Raw genomic sequence first — 17,724 nt, 5'->3', positions numbered from 1 at the left:
ATGAATCGTTGTTTCGAAACAAATGAACAAATGATTCACAAAGGTTTCAAATCTTAATGAATCGTTGTTTCGAAACAAATGAAACACATTATTCACAAATGTTTCATAAATAAACAAATTCCTGTTTCAAAACAAATCATTTGATTCGATTTTGAAGCAAATGATTCACAAAGTTTGCAAAGCTTAACGAATCCCTTTTTCAAAACAAATGATTCACAAAGTTTTCAAATCTTAACGAATATCTGTTTTGAAAACAAATGATTAATGAAAGTTTCTCTTGACAATGACATAAGAAGAATAGTGTTTTTCCTTTCCTTTCTATAAAACATATTGTCATGCAAGTTTGGAGCAGTGCAGCTCTTTTATCAGAGACACAGTTGGTAGGAATATAACATTCATTCATAAACCTGCTCAGCCTTTCTATGAATCCATCTTTTGGGAGCCCGTGGCGTGCGGTTTGAGTCCAGGCAGTGGAGTGAAATTGACTGTTACAATAAACCGCGAGAAGCGCCTCTTCTCCCAGAGAAAGCATCGTGGTGCGCTGAATTATTCATGCTTGCTTTATTGCAGATTGGCTCAAAGAGAGAAGTTAGCATGCAAGTCTTATGCAGAGTTTTTGGTAAAGGTGGCTCAGCACATAACCAGCTGATTCATTATATTCAAAGCGCACACGCTCTTACCTGAAGTCTACCTAGCGTTTTCTTCAGCAAGGATGCATTTAAGTAATTCAAAGACTTTTATAATGTTACAAAATATTTCTATTTCAAATAAATGCTGTTCTTTTGAGCTTTCTATTCATTAAATAATCAAAGTTTCCACCAAAAAAAGGATAATATTCTGTTTTCAACTGATAATATTCATAAACGTGTGTTGATCATTAGATCCTCATCTGAGAATGATTAGTGAAGGATCATGTGACTCTGAAGACTGGAGTAATGATGATAAATTCAGCTTTGATCACAGGAATAAATCACACTTTACTATATATTCACATAGAGAACAACAGATGAGATGGTTTAAATGGTAATAATATTTTGCAAATGCAACCTTGGTGAGCAGAAAAGACTCTCTAGAAAACATGAAAACGTCTCACCAACCCCAAACGTTTGAATAGAAGTGTATTAGTTAAATACATCCTACAAAAGATATATCAGTGTTAGCATGCTGGAGCCCGTTACACACTGTATAACGTTTGCATTCGCATGCATATTAATCTATTTGCATACTTTATGATGCATACATTGCAAAGCCATTAAAATAATCACCATTAATGTACAGTTATATACTTGTGCATTAACTAATTTTAAGGACAATGAAACATTCGGTGAACCAGCCCTTCTGAACCTATTAATGCATATTTACATTTTTTTGTTAATACGTGCATTGTTTGTCGACATGGAGTTAACCTATTTACATTTTCTGGTTCGTTGACTGAATGAAAACAGCCAAATGGTGTTCTCTCAGCAACCTGCATTGGAAAAGGCACGTATAATACCTATAAAGACAGCTTGCCGTATAATGAGCGCTGAATATACGCCGAGAGCTGCTCCTCTATTGACTGAGCAAACAGACGTCTTCTGTTTAATTCCGGCTAATGAATCAATGCAGATGACTTCAGACGTCACTTAGCCCAATTAGCGCAGGCGAGGAAGTGTGCAGCCGTGTGGGAATCGATCCGCGAACGGCATTTCAACACCTGACTCGATGCTCGCTGTCGCCGCGTCTACTTATTAGTCATGATGTGTAGCGTGGTGAAACTGTCATATTTGACAATGGATGGTAAAATTGGCTCCGGGCCAGACTTGCTGACAGTCTTGACAAGCTAACTTGCCAGCTAATGTTGCCATTCTGCAAGCAGACTCAATTTAAGGGTTTGAAAGGACATTTCCGCTGAAAAATGAGAGATCGCAATGATAAAAACAGTTCGCTTTAGGCCCAACTGTCCTCGGTGTTACCTGAGTTCTCGAAGTCGCTGTAAGACGCTTCCCAAGTCTCCGCCATGCCGATGAGCGTGTTCTCCATGATCTGGAGGTCAGTCGTGGGACAGTTGCATTGTGGGAACTCGTCAGCACACTGACAGATGCACTGGCTGTTCTGGCAGATGTATTCGCCCTCCCCGTTACACATGATGTAGCTGAGAGCCGACTGGACGAACTTCTCCTGCAGGTACTCGGGGAAAATGACCTGCAAACCTGAAAACGGGAAAGAGAATCAATGTTAAACTCATTACAGAGATCCAAAGACATTATTGATTTCACATCAGCGAGCAACAGGCAGAAAGTGCTGCAGATAGTCGATGACAGAACTTTCTTTATTTCACATTAAGCGCCGCTTCACCCCGCTCTGGGTACGAGGGGTAGGGTTGGCATGTAGAGCATCTAGAGTTCAGTAAATTAGCTCAAAATCCACAGCTGACACTCCTGACGGTGACGGTGAATCATGCTGTCGGAGAGCGGCGAGTTTGTTGTGAAAGTTTTGCCAGAGGTCCGCTTGACTTTGAACTGTCCCCTCGGAGTGGGAGGACTTTACATAATGGAATAAAACGGAGGAGTGATTGATGTATTCTGTCGTGATCGGCTTCGGCTTATTTACCAGGGCTGTCATAATATCCTCTGCTGTCTGTGTGTGTGTGTGCATGTGTGGGTATGTGTGTGTGTGTGTACAAGTGAGAGTCTGAATGCATGCAATATCAACACACCATACAACAAACTTATCTCACGCTTGTGCTTCAAACGTGAATGATTCCTTGAATCATGACTGTAAGAGACCAACCAGAACACCCTCGCTACCACATAAAACCGGGCTATAAACCACTCAGAAAACCAACAGCCGGCTAAACACCTGAAACATCCAGTAACTGGGGTGTGCAATATTGACACAAAATCTTAGTATTTCCTGGGTTTTCGTGCTGTACCTTGACTGCGACTTCATATTATTCATATTTTGTGCGGCTGTTAGTTCATAAACTTTTCCACTATGATGGAATATTTCAATTGATTTGATGGATTTTTACCCGTTTTCAATTTTGTCCGATGTACATACAATATATTGCCAAAAGTATTGGGCCACCCCTCAATATCCCTGAGTTCAGGTGTTTAATCACTTCATGGCCACAGGTGTATAACTCCAGCTCTCGGCTCTCAGTGAACTCAAGCGTAGTGCCGTGATAGGTTGACACCTGTGCAATAAGTCCATTCCTGACATTTCCTCACTACTAAACATTCCACGCTCAACTGGGATTAGAACAAAGGGGAAGCCATTGGGAACAACAGTAACTCAGCCACAAAGTGATAGGCCATGTAAAATCACAGAGCGGGGTCAGCGCATGCTTCTCTGTCTGCAAATCCCATGGACGAGTCTGGGTTTGGAGGTTGCAAGGAAAATGGGACTTGCCTGACTGCATTGTGCCAAGTGTGAAGTTTGATGGAGGGGGGATTATGGTACGGGGTTGATTTTATTTTTTTTAGGGGTTGGACATGGCCCCTTACTTCCAGTGAAAGGAACTCTTAATACTTCAGATTATAAAGACATTTTGGATGATTTCATGCTGCCAACTTTGTGGGAACAGTTTGTGGACGGCCCCTTCCTGTCCCAGCTTGACTGCGCTCCAGTGCACAAAGCGTCGGTCCATAAAGACATGGATGAGTGAGTTTGGTGTGGAGGAACTTGACTGGCCTGCACAGAGTCCTGAGCTCAACCCGATAGAACAGCTTTGGGATGAATTAGAGCGGAGACTGAGAGCCAGGCCTTCTCTAGAAGAATGGTCCAAAATAAACACACTCCTAAACCTTGAGGAAACCCTTCCCAGAAGAGCTGAAGCTGTTAGAGAGGGTGGGCCGGCTTTTGGCGTCCCAAAACTTTTGCTAATATAATGTATGTATAATCTTATGTTAAATTCTTGCATTTAATCAACACTTTCCGTTAAACAATAAAACACGGCTGTTACCATTCAAGTTAAATCCGTTTCTTAATAACTTTGAAGCTGCATGGGCAAGTGGCATTAGCATAGCCGTCATGTTAAGACTGTGTCATGTACTAGTATGAACAACTAGCAATTAGTCAGCGGGTAGTCTTACTTTTTGGAATCAGATTAGACCAATCTACATTTTTATGACTTAAAAAAAGTTATGAACAGTCTTGAAGAAAAAGAGCAGTTTATGTAACCAGCCCATGGAGTGGGATTTAGTATTTTGACAGACTACTTATTGCAACTCAGAAGTGGTTTTAAAGCATTTACACTGTATTTACAATTGCATAAATGACGCTATGAGAATTTTATTTATTGAAATATTAATATATATATATATATATATATATATATATATATATATATATATATATATATTAAATGAAACTGTAAGTCACTGTCTTAATCATTCATTAAACTGAATCATTCAAAATATGGATATGTTTAGTAATGAAACACTGCTTTGTGTTTTGCTCAGAGACAAAGTCAAATCTGCCAAAATAAAGCCAAATAATATTACAAAAGTGCTGATGGAATATAACACTACTGACAGTCCTGGAGCAGGACGGGTAAAACACTTGACATGGGTTATCAATATTTAACTGCAGAACATTACAATCCATCCAGTTTCTGCATGCTTGACGGACATTAGCTTGTCAGATCATTGGATCGCAGTGATAAATAAACTGTACATCATCTGCATAGCAGACTAGCAGTAAAAAAGTACATGATGATTACAGATCCAAGAGGTAACACAAATGAGGTAACACAAATGAGGTAACATAAAATGAAAACCAAATTGGTCCCAACGTGGAGCCCTGTGGAACACCACCGTTGAGTGTAGAAGGGGAGAATAAATCATCGCCAACTGATACTACTAACACTCTTTTTATCAAATAAGAACAAAGCCAGTCCATAAACTCCCTCCCATGTACTTAATGTACTAAGTCTGAATGACCAACTGTATCAAAAGCTGCAGTCAAATCAAACCACATTAAAACAGAGCACTCTCCAGCAGTTATTCATCTTTGGGTTTCTCTGGAGCCTGATAAAATTATTTTTGTCATAACCTCCTACAGTTGCTTAACTACTGATTTTTTTTTCTAAAAGACTACTTTATCTTTTGTCACATGATAAATTGAAGAGTCAACCCTTCAGTTGATGGCTGTCTATGTATTTCACCAAAAATCACACAATGCATAAAAACACAGTAAAACATACAAAAAACGCACAACCAAAACGAAAACACACTTATTCCACCTAGAACACCCACCTAAGTACCAAGGTTTTTATTTTTTATTTTTTTATTTTTTTCTGTAAACTACAATCAGGGAAGTTCATAAGAACTTTTCCCATGTTTATCATGCAGCACAAATACGGCACATTAGGAGATGCAATATATCCCTCATGATGTAAAAATAAAATCAAAAAGCCCTATAGAAAATCTATTGAGTTACATTGCCAGAGACTGTATCATTCTCTTAAATAAATAATACTTCAGCATCGACATAAAACATGGTAATGGAAGCTAGCCTCGATATAATACAGCGTATCCATTTCTAATGGGGAAAAAAATGTGCAGCGTGCATGCAGATAATTGCTTCATAATAATTACACATTTGCTATGTGAAGCATTATAGGATTTGTGGTAGAGGTTATGTTGCATTTATTTAGCTTTATACACTGGAAAAAACACAGAACACTTAAAAAAATCATCTGGATGGGTGGGTGGGTTGATGGATGGATGGATGGATGGATGGATGGATGGATGGATGGATGGATGGATGGATGGATGGATGGATGGATGGATGGTTAAGTATTTAGATTGATGGATGGGTGATTGGATGGATAGATGGTTGGATGGTTAAGTGTTTGGATTGATGGATGGATGGATGGATGGATGGATGGATGGATGGATGGATGGATGGATGGATGGATGGATGGATGGTTAAGTATTTAGATTGATGGATGGATGGATGGTTGGATGGATGGTTAAGTGTTTGGATTGATGGATGGATGGATGGATGGATGGATGGATGGATGGATGGATGGATGGATGGATGGATTGATGGATGGATGGATGGATGGATGAATGGTTGGGTGAATGGATGGATGGTTAAGTATTTGGATTGATGGCTGGATGGATGGATGGATGAGTGGTTGGGTGAATGGATGGATGGGCTTTAAAAATAACCTGGAAGGATGTATGGATAGACGGGTAGAGAAACGCCCAGCGATGCCACAGCCTTACTACAATATACCATACACGTCACTTACAATTTCTTCAGGAAATCTTGCTTATTTATCTGTTTGTCATTACGCAGAAGTGATGGGGGTTGGACTGGGTGGTGCAGATTCCCAGCATCAGAACCCAAGACTGATCATCCCAGCTCGGCCGTCTCTCTCCGTCTGACTGTCTGTGGACCCCTGAGCCAATATTCATTTAGCTTGATGTATTCCTGCTCCTGCAACTTTAATGTGATTTGTGGGAGAATCCAGATGGTGGGTTCATGGATGGGTGCAGCTTGACGACAGTGGCGGTGCCAAAAGCCCCGGGTTCACAATAACAGCCCCAACGCAATACACACACACACACACACACACACACACACACACACACACACACACACACACACTCCCCTCCTCTTTTACTGAAACACCACAGCTCTAGAGTCTCCATCACTCGTCTGCCTCATTCTCTCAGTCTTCCTTAAGATTGTTTTGTTCATGCTGGACGTGAATCTCACTAAATAAATCAATGAATCACACTAAATACAACAAATAAATAAAATAAACAAATAAATAAAAATGCATATGAAATGTTTTTTGTAATTAAGCATTTTTTAAGTTCATTAAGATGTATGGACTATGACATTATTTTCAAGCCAATCGTCCTCCATGCACACTATATTTTCCCATTAGTATTACCATCTTGATTTGTTTATTTTTTCATTGATTATCTTTCCTACCTGTGATTCTCATTATTTATTACTGTTTATTACTCATTATATTACTCTCTGCCTGATCATTTTACTTGTGTAAAATAGTAATAATTACTAAAACTAGCTGAAATGTTATAATAATGTCCATGCATTTTTTTCAAGCAAAATGTTTATAGTCAAAATTCATATTTCCTACTTTGATTTTGTGGTTAAACATGTTCTGAACCAGTTTTTTGGTACGTTTCATGAGATGCATTTGTTTATGAGAGTCACGATCAATCTTGTCACTTTGCTGAATAGCAATGTTGTTTCATTTCGGTAAAATCTTGGGAACACTGCTGCATGAACATTTCACTTCACTCAGATGATCCTCATGATGTCCTCGTAGGAGACAAATATAGTGTGTGATGAGCAATCAGCTGTAAAAACACTAATGAGAGTCTGCGGATGCTGAGCGAGAGACATATTCGCATATTCCCGTCCACGACCTCAGTCATCAAACACCGGCGATGGCAGACAGCGCAGGAGTTTAATGGGCTAAAACTAAAGATAAACACAGCTGACTATCTTTTCAGTCTTCCATTTCAACCCTTGCATTTCCCAGCCCTTCTCCCTGTGGCTAAGCACATAAATTGCAGGTCTAGTTGTTATAATTGCATATTGTACATCATTCAGCAGTTTTGAAGATTTCGGCTTGATGTTATTAAAGTGTGTGACTGTCTGCCCTCGATTTCATCATCCATTTGGAGTCATTTATGTTGCATTTGTACATTACGTAACATTGCATTTATATTCTCAGGTAATCTTGAGGCGTTTGGTTCGATCTGGTCTCTCAAGTCCGAGAGGATGGACTCGTGTTAAATATCAACCAATAAGTGCATTTCTTCTTGAGGTCTGAACTATTGATCGGCTCGTGCATGTGCCCTTTATTCAGGTGAGAAGCATGGCATCTAAATGTTCAACTTTGTGACTTTCTGCTGTTTTATCGGGCCTGATTCCAGAGTTCACGAGCTCTTGGCACGCTCCACCTCATAAGCAAGGGTTTCATCAGAGATTAATTGAGCATTGTATGGCCTCAAATTCGCAAAATAACCATTACCTAAAGCACTGGTGGAAGGAGAGGCATTGCTTGAATAAGGTGTTAAATTATGGCTCCGTTCCTGTTAAAACTCACATTAAAGAAATGAAGAGGTTACGAAGCGCCCTGTGTAATCACATTGAGTGGAAGCTGCGGAGGGCTCATTTAAAGGGTCATAGCTTTATAACAGGGCACTGCACTTTATAAACGATAGCACAGCCCGCGCTTTTAATGCTGTAAAATAAAACACAGCACATACGACACACCACACGTTCAGGAATGCAGATCAGCTCGGCGGCAATGCATCCTTGTCCTCCCCAGAAATCACACGATAAAACAAATGGCTTTATAACCAGTCCCATCAGCCTCAGATGAACGCTTTTGCACAGACCATTGAAACGTGTTGTCATTATATTTCACTTCATTACTCAGTAACTTGTTGGTGGTGCTGAAATGCCAACGAGAGCCAAACTAGAAGCACGTAGTAAAAGTTTGATAGGAAACATAAACTAGAACATACAACATAAGCTCATCTGAACACTGACATTTTTACAAAACTCCATGTGAGCGGTGTGTGTGAGAAAACCAGCAGTACTTATATTGTTTTTACCTCTTGTACACCACAGGAAACACACGCGCCCTCGGATCAGTCGGACGTAGTGGTGTACAAGAGGTAAAAACGATATAAATACTGTTGGTTTTCTCACACACACCGCTCGTTTGGTGTCTTAGGCATCAGTGTGTACTTACGATGGGGGATTGTCTAATTTGGACTTCTCTGTGTATGCTCTTCGAGGTGGTGACCATAGACCTGCATTATGTGAGGCACAGACAAGAACGGTTTGACCTAAAATGATCAAAATTGAAACTACTGGGGAAACAAATACTCCTACATCTCGGATGCCCATGAGGTAAGCTAAAACATATCAAAATATAATTTCAAAGTGAACTATCCCTTTAACGTGGAAAAGATTGCTTTTGTTGTGTTACAGTGTTGTGTCACACGTTTGGACACAGGTTTCAACACATAATCAGCTCAATATGTGTCTTTTCTGATAGTAAACTTGCTCTGAAGCTCACCTGGTACAGCATTTCACTCGAGATGTGAAGCGCTCGGGTACGAGTCCCGTGAAACATGAGCCATGATAAAAAACAAACTTGCAGAAGCAGCTAAAATGAAATGGTTGCTTCAGCAAAAGTGTTTTTATCTCAGTGTGCTTTTGTTAACACTACTGGTTAGGTTTAGTGTGGATGCTACGTTATTTTCACACACAACACAAAGCCTTTAACTGGACTTTTCATTTACAAACTGCAACAACACATCCAGCCAATGTAATAAAACATTGTCAAATACTCATTCATCTGTTTCGGATAAAACTCACTGAACATTTTACTTTGAAAGTGTCGTGAGAAGCAATGTAATATAGTGCAGACATTTCACCACAAGCCTGGTTGTTATATTACATACTACTGAAATGTCACCAAACTGAAGCATAGGGAATGAAAGGCACGCTGACTCCTCAAGTCTCTTCAAGCTGATATCAGCATGTGTGGTAAAATACTACTTATTTAGCATAGACTCCAGCAAAATATGACATTGGAATATTACACTAACTGTAAAAATGACTAATAGGCACAAGTGTCAATACAGCGTTATTCTACAGAGGCTGCCAGACAGTCAGAAAAAAGGTAGATAATGACTATAAAGACAGAAAATGACATATAAAGATTGCCTGGCTAATGAGGAAGACTGCTGTCTGAAGGGTGAAGCAGAAATTGCTCTGTGCACAAAATCTCAGACTGACGCATGAGTGTGAGAGTGAGCTGAGCTGAAACACTGAGGGAATATACACGGATCTCGCTCAGTTCTAACCACACATACACCAATCGCAGGCTTGCCTTCTTCTCATAGTGCATCCTGGGGCCACGTGTTCCAGAGGTAAGCCATGCACATGTAAAAGAAAACGTGATTCCTCAGACCAGGCCACCTTCTTCCATTGCTCCGTGGTCCAGTGCTTTCGGCGGGGTCAGGGGTCAGCATGGGCACCCTGACTGGTCAGCGGCTATGCCGCCCCATACGCAACAAACTGAGATGCTCTGTGCATTCTGACAGCTTTCTATCAGAACCAGCATTAACTTCTGGAGCAGTTTGAGCTCCAGTAGCTCGTCTGTTTGATCGGACCCCACGGGCCAGCCTTCGCTCCCCACGTGCATCAATGAGCCTTGGCCGCCCATGACCCTGTGGCCGGTTCTCCACTGTTCCTTCCTTGGAGCACTTTTGATAGATACTGACCACTGCAGACCGGAAACAGCCCACAAGAGCTGCAGTTTTGGAGATGCTCTGACCCAGTCGTCTAGCCGTCACAATCTGGCCAAACTCGCTCAAATCCTTACGCTTGCCCATTTTTCCTGCTTCACATCAACTCTGAGGACAAAATGTTCACTTGCTGCCTAATATATCCCCCCCACTAACAGGAGCCCTGATGAAGAGATCATCAGTGTTATTCACTTCACAGGTCAGTGGTCATAATGTTATGCCTGATCGGTGTATAACAGAATTAGCCTAGAAATCTAGACGCACCCTAGCGGCAGCAAATCTAATCTGCCCGCGAGTGTCGTCTAACAACTCTCAATACCCTTCTGAGCTGTATTCGCCAAACTCTTGCCGGGCCAATCACATCGTGTATAGAGTCGGTGGGCGGGGCCATAATGACGATGGCCGAGTGCGTTTGCGTGCTTCTAGTAAACACAGAAACTGGCGAACGGCGGTCTTTCGAATCAGCTTTGACCGCGACTCTGGACGACTTGGAGTTAAGCTTTTCTCTGAGAAAAGAACAAAGAACGGCACTGAAGTCATTCTTAAGAAGGGAAGATGTGTTCAGAGTTTAGCCGACCGGATACCGACCGTGAATGTTTAATCTGTCAACGAGCTCTGCTTCACCTTCGTTGCTCTGGTTGGTTGTAGCGCTATCCTATCGCGTGCAGAGGGAGTTTGACAGACAGCCGTTTATCCGCCCCTCGGATTGAGCCGTCAATGGTGAGTTTCCAGACCAAACATCTTGATGTGGTCAGGCTATGAACAGAATAGCTTTGTCCCAAAAACTTGCTGAAACCTGAGGTCACTTAACCCTCTCAGGCTCAAATTAAGTTTTAGTAACAGGAAAAATCTGATATTTGGGGAAAATCATCATATGGGGTATTACAATAGAATCCTGACTTTTTTTTTAGAGAGACCTTCGCATGCAAGGCGTTCTGGGATGTTGCAGATTTGCAACATTGGCCCAGTGTGGTAATAAGACACTGACGACTGAATATGATATGAACAATAACTTTTTATATGCAACTTTTCAAACAATGTAACAAAGTGCTTTTCAGTGGGAGAACAATGTAACAAAGTGCTTTTCAGTGGGAGAACAATGTAACAAAGTGCTTTTCAGTGGGAGAACAATGTAACAAAGTGCTTTTCAGTGGGAGAACAATGTAACAATATGGGATCCAAATCCAATATCTCAAATCCTCATTGAGTAGGTTATGTTTCCAAGTCACTTTGTCATGTGGTACTCCAAGAAACAGTTTTTGTCTTTTGTAAAGCACAGAAGTACTTTGCACTTCAGGCAGGCCGTTTGCGTGTAGCCAGTCTTGCACAGTCTGCATCGTCCACGTTTCTCAGCATGGATGGGGAAATGATCGCATCGGTCTAATCTGACATCAACTGATGGTGCAGAGATCCTCTGAAGTGGAGGTTGAGGTGGGGCAGCCTGATGGGACGTTGGATCATCTTCCAATGACGGTCGTCCTCTTTTCCTACTGTTCAAGTCAGCCTGTTTGCCAACCTTGATGAGGGCATCTGCAACTTGAACACGGAAGTCAAGAAGTGGCATATACTTCTTCTCCTGCTTCTGGGTGAGATGACGGCGATAGAGGAGCCAACCATTGACCAGTGATAGGTCAATCAAGTAGTACAAGATGCGCAGATACCAACGACGTGGGCGGATGTCAATGCGATAGAGAGCTGCAAACATGTCTGCTAAGTCTACTCCTCCCATGTTGTGGTTGTACACCTTGACAATGTGGGGTCTGTCCACTTCCACATATTCCTTCTTCTCTTTCGACCACCTTCTGCATCTCTCAACAGGTTCAGGGCCAATGAAGGATGATGCCAGCAACACTGCCTTGTTATCATACCACTTCACGATGGACATCCCACTTGTCTTTTCGTATTTCACTTCATACGCACCACGCCCGGCCTTTGAGAGTTCCTTGTCACTCTTGAGGGTACATCCACGGAGACGGTTACGATTGATGGTAGCAACTGTTAGAATTCCCATTTTCTTCAGTTCCACAATGAGTTCAGGGGAAGTGAACCAGTTGTCGAAGAAGCACTTGTAGTTTAGTCCTTTTGGAACTTCTGATACGAGACGAAGCACAACTTCACCGGCAACACCAAGTCCACGCTCATTGGTTACGGTCCCTTTTCCAGTGTACACTTCAAAGTCATAGACTAGTCCAGTGACACCTGCACGAGTAAAGACCTTGATTCCCCATTTATGCGGCTTGTTCTTGATATACTGTTTCATTCCAATCTTTCCTTTGAAGGGGATCATCTGCTCATCAATGGAGTGGTTTTCTTCTGGTTCAACCTTCAAACAGTTGGAACGGACTTTCTCAAGAACTGGACGCACCTTGAATAATGGATCGTATCCAGGCTCACCCTTTTGCTTCACATTGGTATTGTCGTTCATGTGAATGTATGTACGTAGATTATCAAATCGCTTACGTCCCATGACTGTCGCAATTGGGTCGTAGCGGGTTGCCGTCTGCCAGTACATGCGGTACGATGGCATACGTACTACGGTCATCAAGATGTGTAAACCAATGAACTGCTCTATTTCAGAAGGGGTTGTTTTCAGTTCTGGGCCATTCTTCATAACTGCATACAAGTTAGATTGGTGAGAAATATGTTCAAACACAGATTTGTCCATGAACTGATCAAAATACCACTTTGGACTTGGTATTTCGTCTGGGGGAGGTGAGAATGCAGGTCCTCTGAATGAAGAGTCTATGTCAGCTGCTGGAGGTTTCCTCTGCCTCCAAGAAAACTCTTTGTTGACTGGAGCTGGGCCTGGCTGAGGTTCATTGTCATCTGGGACCTCAGTGTCACTGTCTGCATGTATGTTATGAATTTCAACATCAAGGTGGTTGAGGTTAGCTTTTGGTATTTCTGCCTGTGGCTTATCATCATCAAAGCTGGAGTCAGACTCGTATGCTTCAGGAGATTCCTCAAAATCTGGATCAGCAATTTTATCGTCTGGAATGGATTCTGTGTCAGATAAAGCACCATCAGGAAGGCAAATGTACTCAATGACTTCCCCGACTGAGTAACACTTTCGTTTGCCTGCCATTACACACTGCAAATCCTGCATAGAGAGTATTCTGTTAGGTAGTTTGCCAAAAAATGCTTTGACATAATGATCTGTACTAATAAAAGTGCCATGGAATTTAGGCTACATCAGTTTTCCTCACTAAACAGTCAAATGAACATGGTATTGTGCCATTGCTTTTGATCAAATCTGCCTCTGATTGTTTGTAACTTCACTCCAAATTATAAAATTTTCCATATGATATACCCTCAATGACAACTCAAAGTAATAAGTAAACACTGGTGATAGGAAAATAACCCTAGTATAAACTGTTGCTCAAAATTTTTGCAAACTAGTAGATAAAGCATGTGGTATCCAGTGGTACCTATCTGGCCACACGTTGCAAATCGGCTACGTGTAAATAGAGCTGCACCAGGGGAAAAATACAGAAGAGATCAAATCTACTAATTGGCATTTGCTGTGTCTATATACACTTATGATTCTTCTTATGCAGTTTTAGTTTCAAATAAATGGAGGTTGATAGTGATACTTACACAAAATTGATGCCAAGAAAATCAGTTTCAGGGAACCCATGGAAACAGACGTGTTGGAAGTGAGACTACACTGCCATCTGGTGAGCAAGTGGGAAACTGTTTGTTGCTAATGGACAACCAAGTCCTGCAGTGGTACTTCTGAGTAAAAAAAAATTCATAAAATATGTATCTGGAGTAATAAGGTAGTTAGTTTACCCTTTGAGCTTCAGGATGTGATGCCAAACTGTCAGTGTCATATATGACTACCAGGAGCCTATAACATGCTCTCATACGTTTATTATTTTTACAAGTAAAATTGACATACAGAGCTTCAACAACCAGCTTTTAATGCTTTTTAGCTTTTGCTAAACGCAGCCCAGGTCTTTTCACGATAGCTATCCGATCAGAGAAAATGCATGTAACACGTGTAAACTGACCCTAACCGATCTGTGAAGCACATGAGATACTCAACTCACCGTTGAATCCAATAGTGTGAACAGTGTTTGTTCACTTTTCCAGTGGCATTGGTTCACATTGTTGTATGTTTTATTGTTTTATTTAAGTCTTTGTTTGTTAAAACTATTGATTTAAAGTTGTTGTTGATTTATAATATATATATGGTGGATCGTTTTATATCATTAATTTGGTGCAATTTCCTTGTTTAATTTCTCTAATTGGTGGAGATTCCTTTGCATAATTATTGGTAATGTAGTTTTAAACCAGGAATTCTGCTTCTTCTTTTTTTCTTTTCTTTTATTGAAAGAATGCAGACTAATGGCTTCAACAAAAGTATAAACCATAAATTAACAATCTAGGAGATCACAGAAGACCTGTCTTTAATGACTTTACAATAAGGATCTATTTATTAATTGTAGTTAGATAACAATGAACATATTATTAAATTAAAAGTTATATCTGCATTTTATTTTAATTTATTATTATCTTTACAACTGTTTTAACTATGCTTGTTTTAAAAAAAATTATTCATCCACATGGTATTCTTTTTTTCCTCATGCATATGTTACCACTATTTTAATTAATTTATATGTAAAGCACTTTGAATTGCCATTGGGTATGAAATGTGCTATACAAATAAACTTGCCTTGCCTTGCCTAATTATTAAATGGATCTTACACTCTAAAAAATGCTGGGTTAAAAACAACCCAAGTTGGGTTGAAAATGCACCGACCCAACAATTGAGTTGTTTTAACCCAATGGTTGAGTTGTTTTAACCCAGTGGTTGAGTTGTTTTAACCCAGTGGTTGAGTTGTTTTAACCCAATGGTTGAGTTGTTTTAACCCAGTGGTTGAGTTGTTTTAACCCAGTGGTTGAGTTGTTTTAACCCAGTGGTTGAGTTGTTTTAACCCAGTGGTTGAGTTGTTTTAACCCAGTGGTTGAGTTGTTTTAACCCAGTGGTTGAGTTGTTTTAACCCAATGGTTGAGTTGTTTTAACCCAGTGGTTGAGTTGTTTTAACCCAGTGGTTGAGTTGTTTTAACCCAGTGGTTGAGTTGTTTTAACCCAGTGGTTGAGTTGTTTTAACCCAGTGGTTGAGTTGTTTTAACCCAGTGGTTGAGTTGTTTTAACCCAATGGTTGAGTTGTTTTAACCCAGTGGTTGAGTTGTTTTAACCCAGTGGTTGAGTTGTTTTAACCCAGTGGTTGAGTTGTTTTAACCCAGTGGTTGAGTTGTTTTAACCCAAATGGTTGAGTTGTTTTAACCCAGTGGTTGAGGTGTTTTAACCCAATGGTTGAGTTGTTTTAACCCAGTGGTTGAGTTGTTTTAACCCAGTGGTTGAGTTGTTTTAACCCAGTGGTTGAGTTGTTTTAACCCAGTGGTTGAGTTGTTTTAACCCAGTGGTTGAGTTGTTTTAACCCAGTGGTTGAGTTGTTTTAACCCAAATGGTTGAGTTGTTTTAACCCAGTGGTTGAGTTGTTTTAACCCAGTGGTTGAGTTGTTTTAACCCAGTGGTTGAGGTGTTTTAACCCAATGGTTGAGTTGTTTTAACCCAGTGGTTGAGTTGTTTTAACCCAGTGGTTGAGTTGTTTTAACCCAGTGGTTGAGTTGTTTTAACCCAGTGGTTGGGTTAAATGTTGCTTAAGACAACCCAATTGCTGGGTAAGAACAACTCAACCATTGGGTTAAAACAACCCAATTGTTGGGTCGGTGCATTTTCAACCCAACTTGGGTTGTTTTTAACCCAGCATTTTTTAGAGTGTAGCTAACATGAACTATAACAATGAACAGTATTTTTTAAACTAACATTAACAAAGATGAATATAATCGTAACAGATGTTTTGCTCACTGCATTATCAATTATTGTTACAAACAATGAAGAAAATGAAATGGATTTTTTTCCCTCTGGAACTCAACTGTTGTGCTCACACAAATGTAAATGATTAATAAGATATGAGTTAGACTGAACCCTTTGCATTTTTACCTTTCAGTATTAAATGAGATGCATTTATAGTCGACATGTGCGCCATTTTGAATGACATTTTCTCGATTGCAATGCATTTCCCTTTCTCTGAAAGATTTGGCCCCGACAAAAGTCTCTTGGAAGGCAGCACAGTCATGTTGCCAACCCTTTGAAACAGCAGCGCATGAACCACAATCATATCTAGGTGAAAGCACTCTTAGATTGGAACAGAAATGTATTGTTTAGACCCGACCCATGGCTCAACTCTGCACTAAAAGTCTCTTTTAAGAATAACATTTTGGGGGGATTTTCGATACACCATACCAGGTTGGCAAAGTGAGTAAAACACCTTAAAACATCACGCCAAGCAGAAAGTCTTTGTGAGCTGTTCACAATGTTCAAAATGTCCAGTTTATTAAATATTCTAAAATCTTTTCTCTCGGTTAATGCGAATGTTAAGGGATCATAGAGTGCCGAAGTTATGACGTCACTTTGTAGGCCAAAACGCGGAAGTGAGTTAGCATTTTAGCACTTCCGGTTCCCTCGTTCTAAAGCCTAAGGGTTTTTTGAATGGGTCTTTGCTAAATCGCCTGAAATAAGGTCTGTGGTTAACAAAGCCTCTAAATATTTTCAAGTTTTGATCTATGACATAACACACACTAGTTCTAACCTGCTTGTGATTTTTTTTTAACTTTATTGTGTCTTAAAAACGGCGGTTGCTAAAAGGGACTACATCCTTTGTCCGGGACTTTAGACGTCATCGTGACAAACAGGAGATCTCACCAGCCCGCGTTTCATTCACTTTTGAACTCTGTAAGTAAATGTTTAATAAAATTAAAAAAAAAAAACTAGCCCACGTTTCAGCCTCACGTTTTCAGAAGTTTACCTTTCAGTTAATATCCATAACGTTATATATTTAGTCCTTTCAAATAGTAGTGTTTCCAAATATTGTTGTACACAGAAATCTGTGATATTAAGGTCACCGATTATCAGTTCTTCATTTCTGTGGAGAGACTGTAGTGTTTGATTTTGTCCCGAGATGGAAGCACAAGTCGTCGAATGAAAGCTGCGCTGTTCTACATGTCCAGATTTATAGCGGTTCTCTCCTCGATTATGATCAATCGTCTAAGAAAAAGGACATACGATTGTAGATTGATACGGCTATAGCTTACGCCGTTAGTGCTTCTGAGGTGGTAAAAACACGTTTTTTTTTTTCTGGCGAATTAGCAAATGGTATGCAAACATACAATCAAAATATAGTGAAAGATAATCTTTAAAGTCTATTTGGGGCACGATGATCAGGAATAATAGCCTAATCTTAATCACAAAGAAAATAATATATTACATTTAGGTTTATATAAACTAACAAAATAATAAACGAATAAATAAAACATGAACAAACGAGAAATCAAATCTCGCACACATAAA

General features: G+C 40.2%; 2 protein-coding genes across 2 annotated transcripts in view; both read right to left on the bottom strand.

Moving 5' to 3' along the window:
• Positions 1-17,724, bottom strand: part of brinp1 (bone morphogenetic protein/retinoic acid inducible neural-specific 1) — a 257,705-nt gene that overhangs the window by 35,604 nt on the left and 204,377 nt on the right. The window contains exon 6 of the mRNA XM_067437548.1: positions 1,956-2,192. Within this exon, the coding sequence (XP_067293649.1) occupies positions 1,956-2,192 (237 nt within the window). The remainder of the gene's footprint in view (positions 1-1,955; positions 2,193-17,724) is intronic.
• LOC137071691 (piggyBac transposable element-derived protein 2-like) lies at positions 11,117-14,008 on the bottom strand. Its single transcript, XM_067439880.1, has 2 exons — positions 13,902-14,008; positions 11,117-13,404 (listed from the first exon to the last, which is right to left on the bottom strand). Exon 2 carries the CDS (start codon positions 13,387-13,389, stop codon positions 11,530-11,532), a length of 1,860 nt encoding a protein of 619 aa, XP_067295981.1. The 5' UTR covers positions 13,390-13,404; positions 13,902-14,008; the 3' UTR covers positions 11,117-11,529.

Source organism: Pseudorasbora parva, chromosome 3 (assembly GCF_024679245.1).
Source record: "Pseudorasbora parva isolate DD20220531a chromosome 3, ASM2467924v1, whole genome shotgun sequence".
NCBI lineage: Eukaryota > Metazoa > Chordata > Actinopteri > Cypriniformes > Gobionidae > Pseudorasbora > Pseudorasbora parva.
This window is presented reverse-complemented; position numbering and strand designations above follow the sequence as displayed.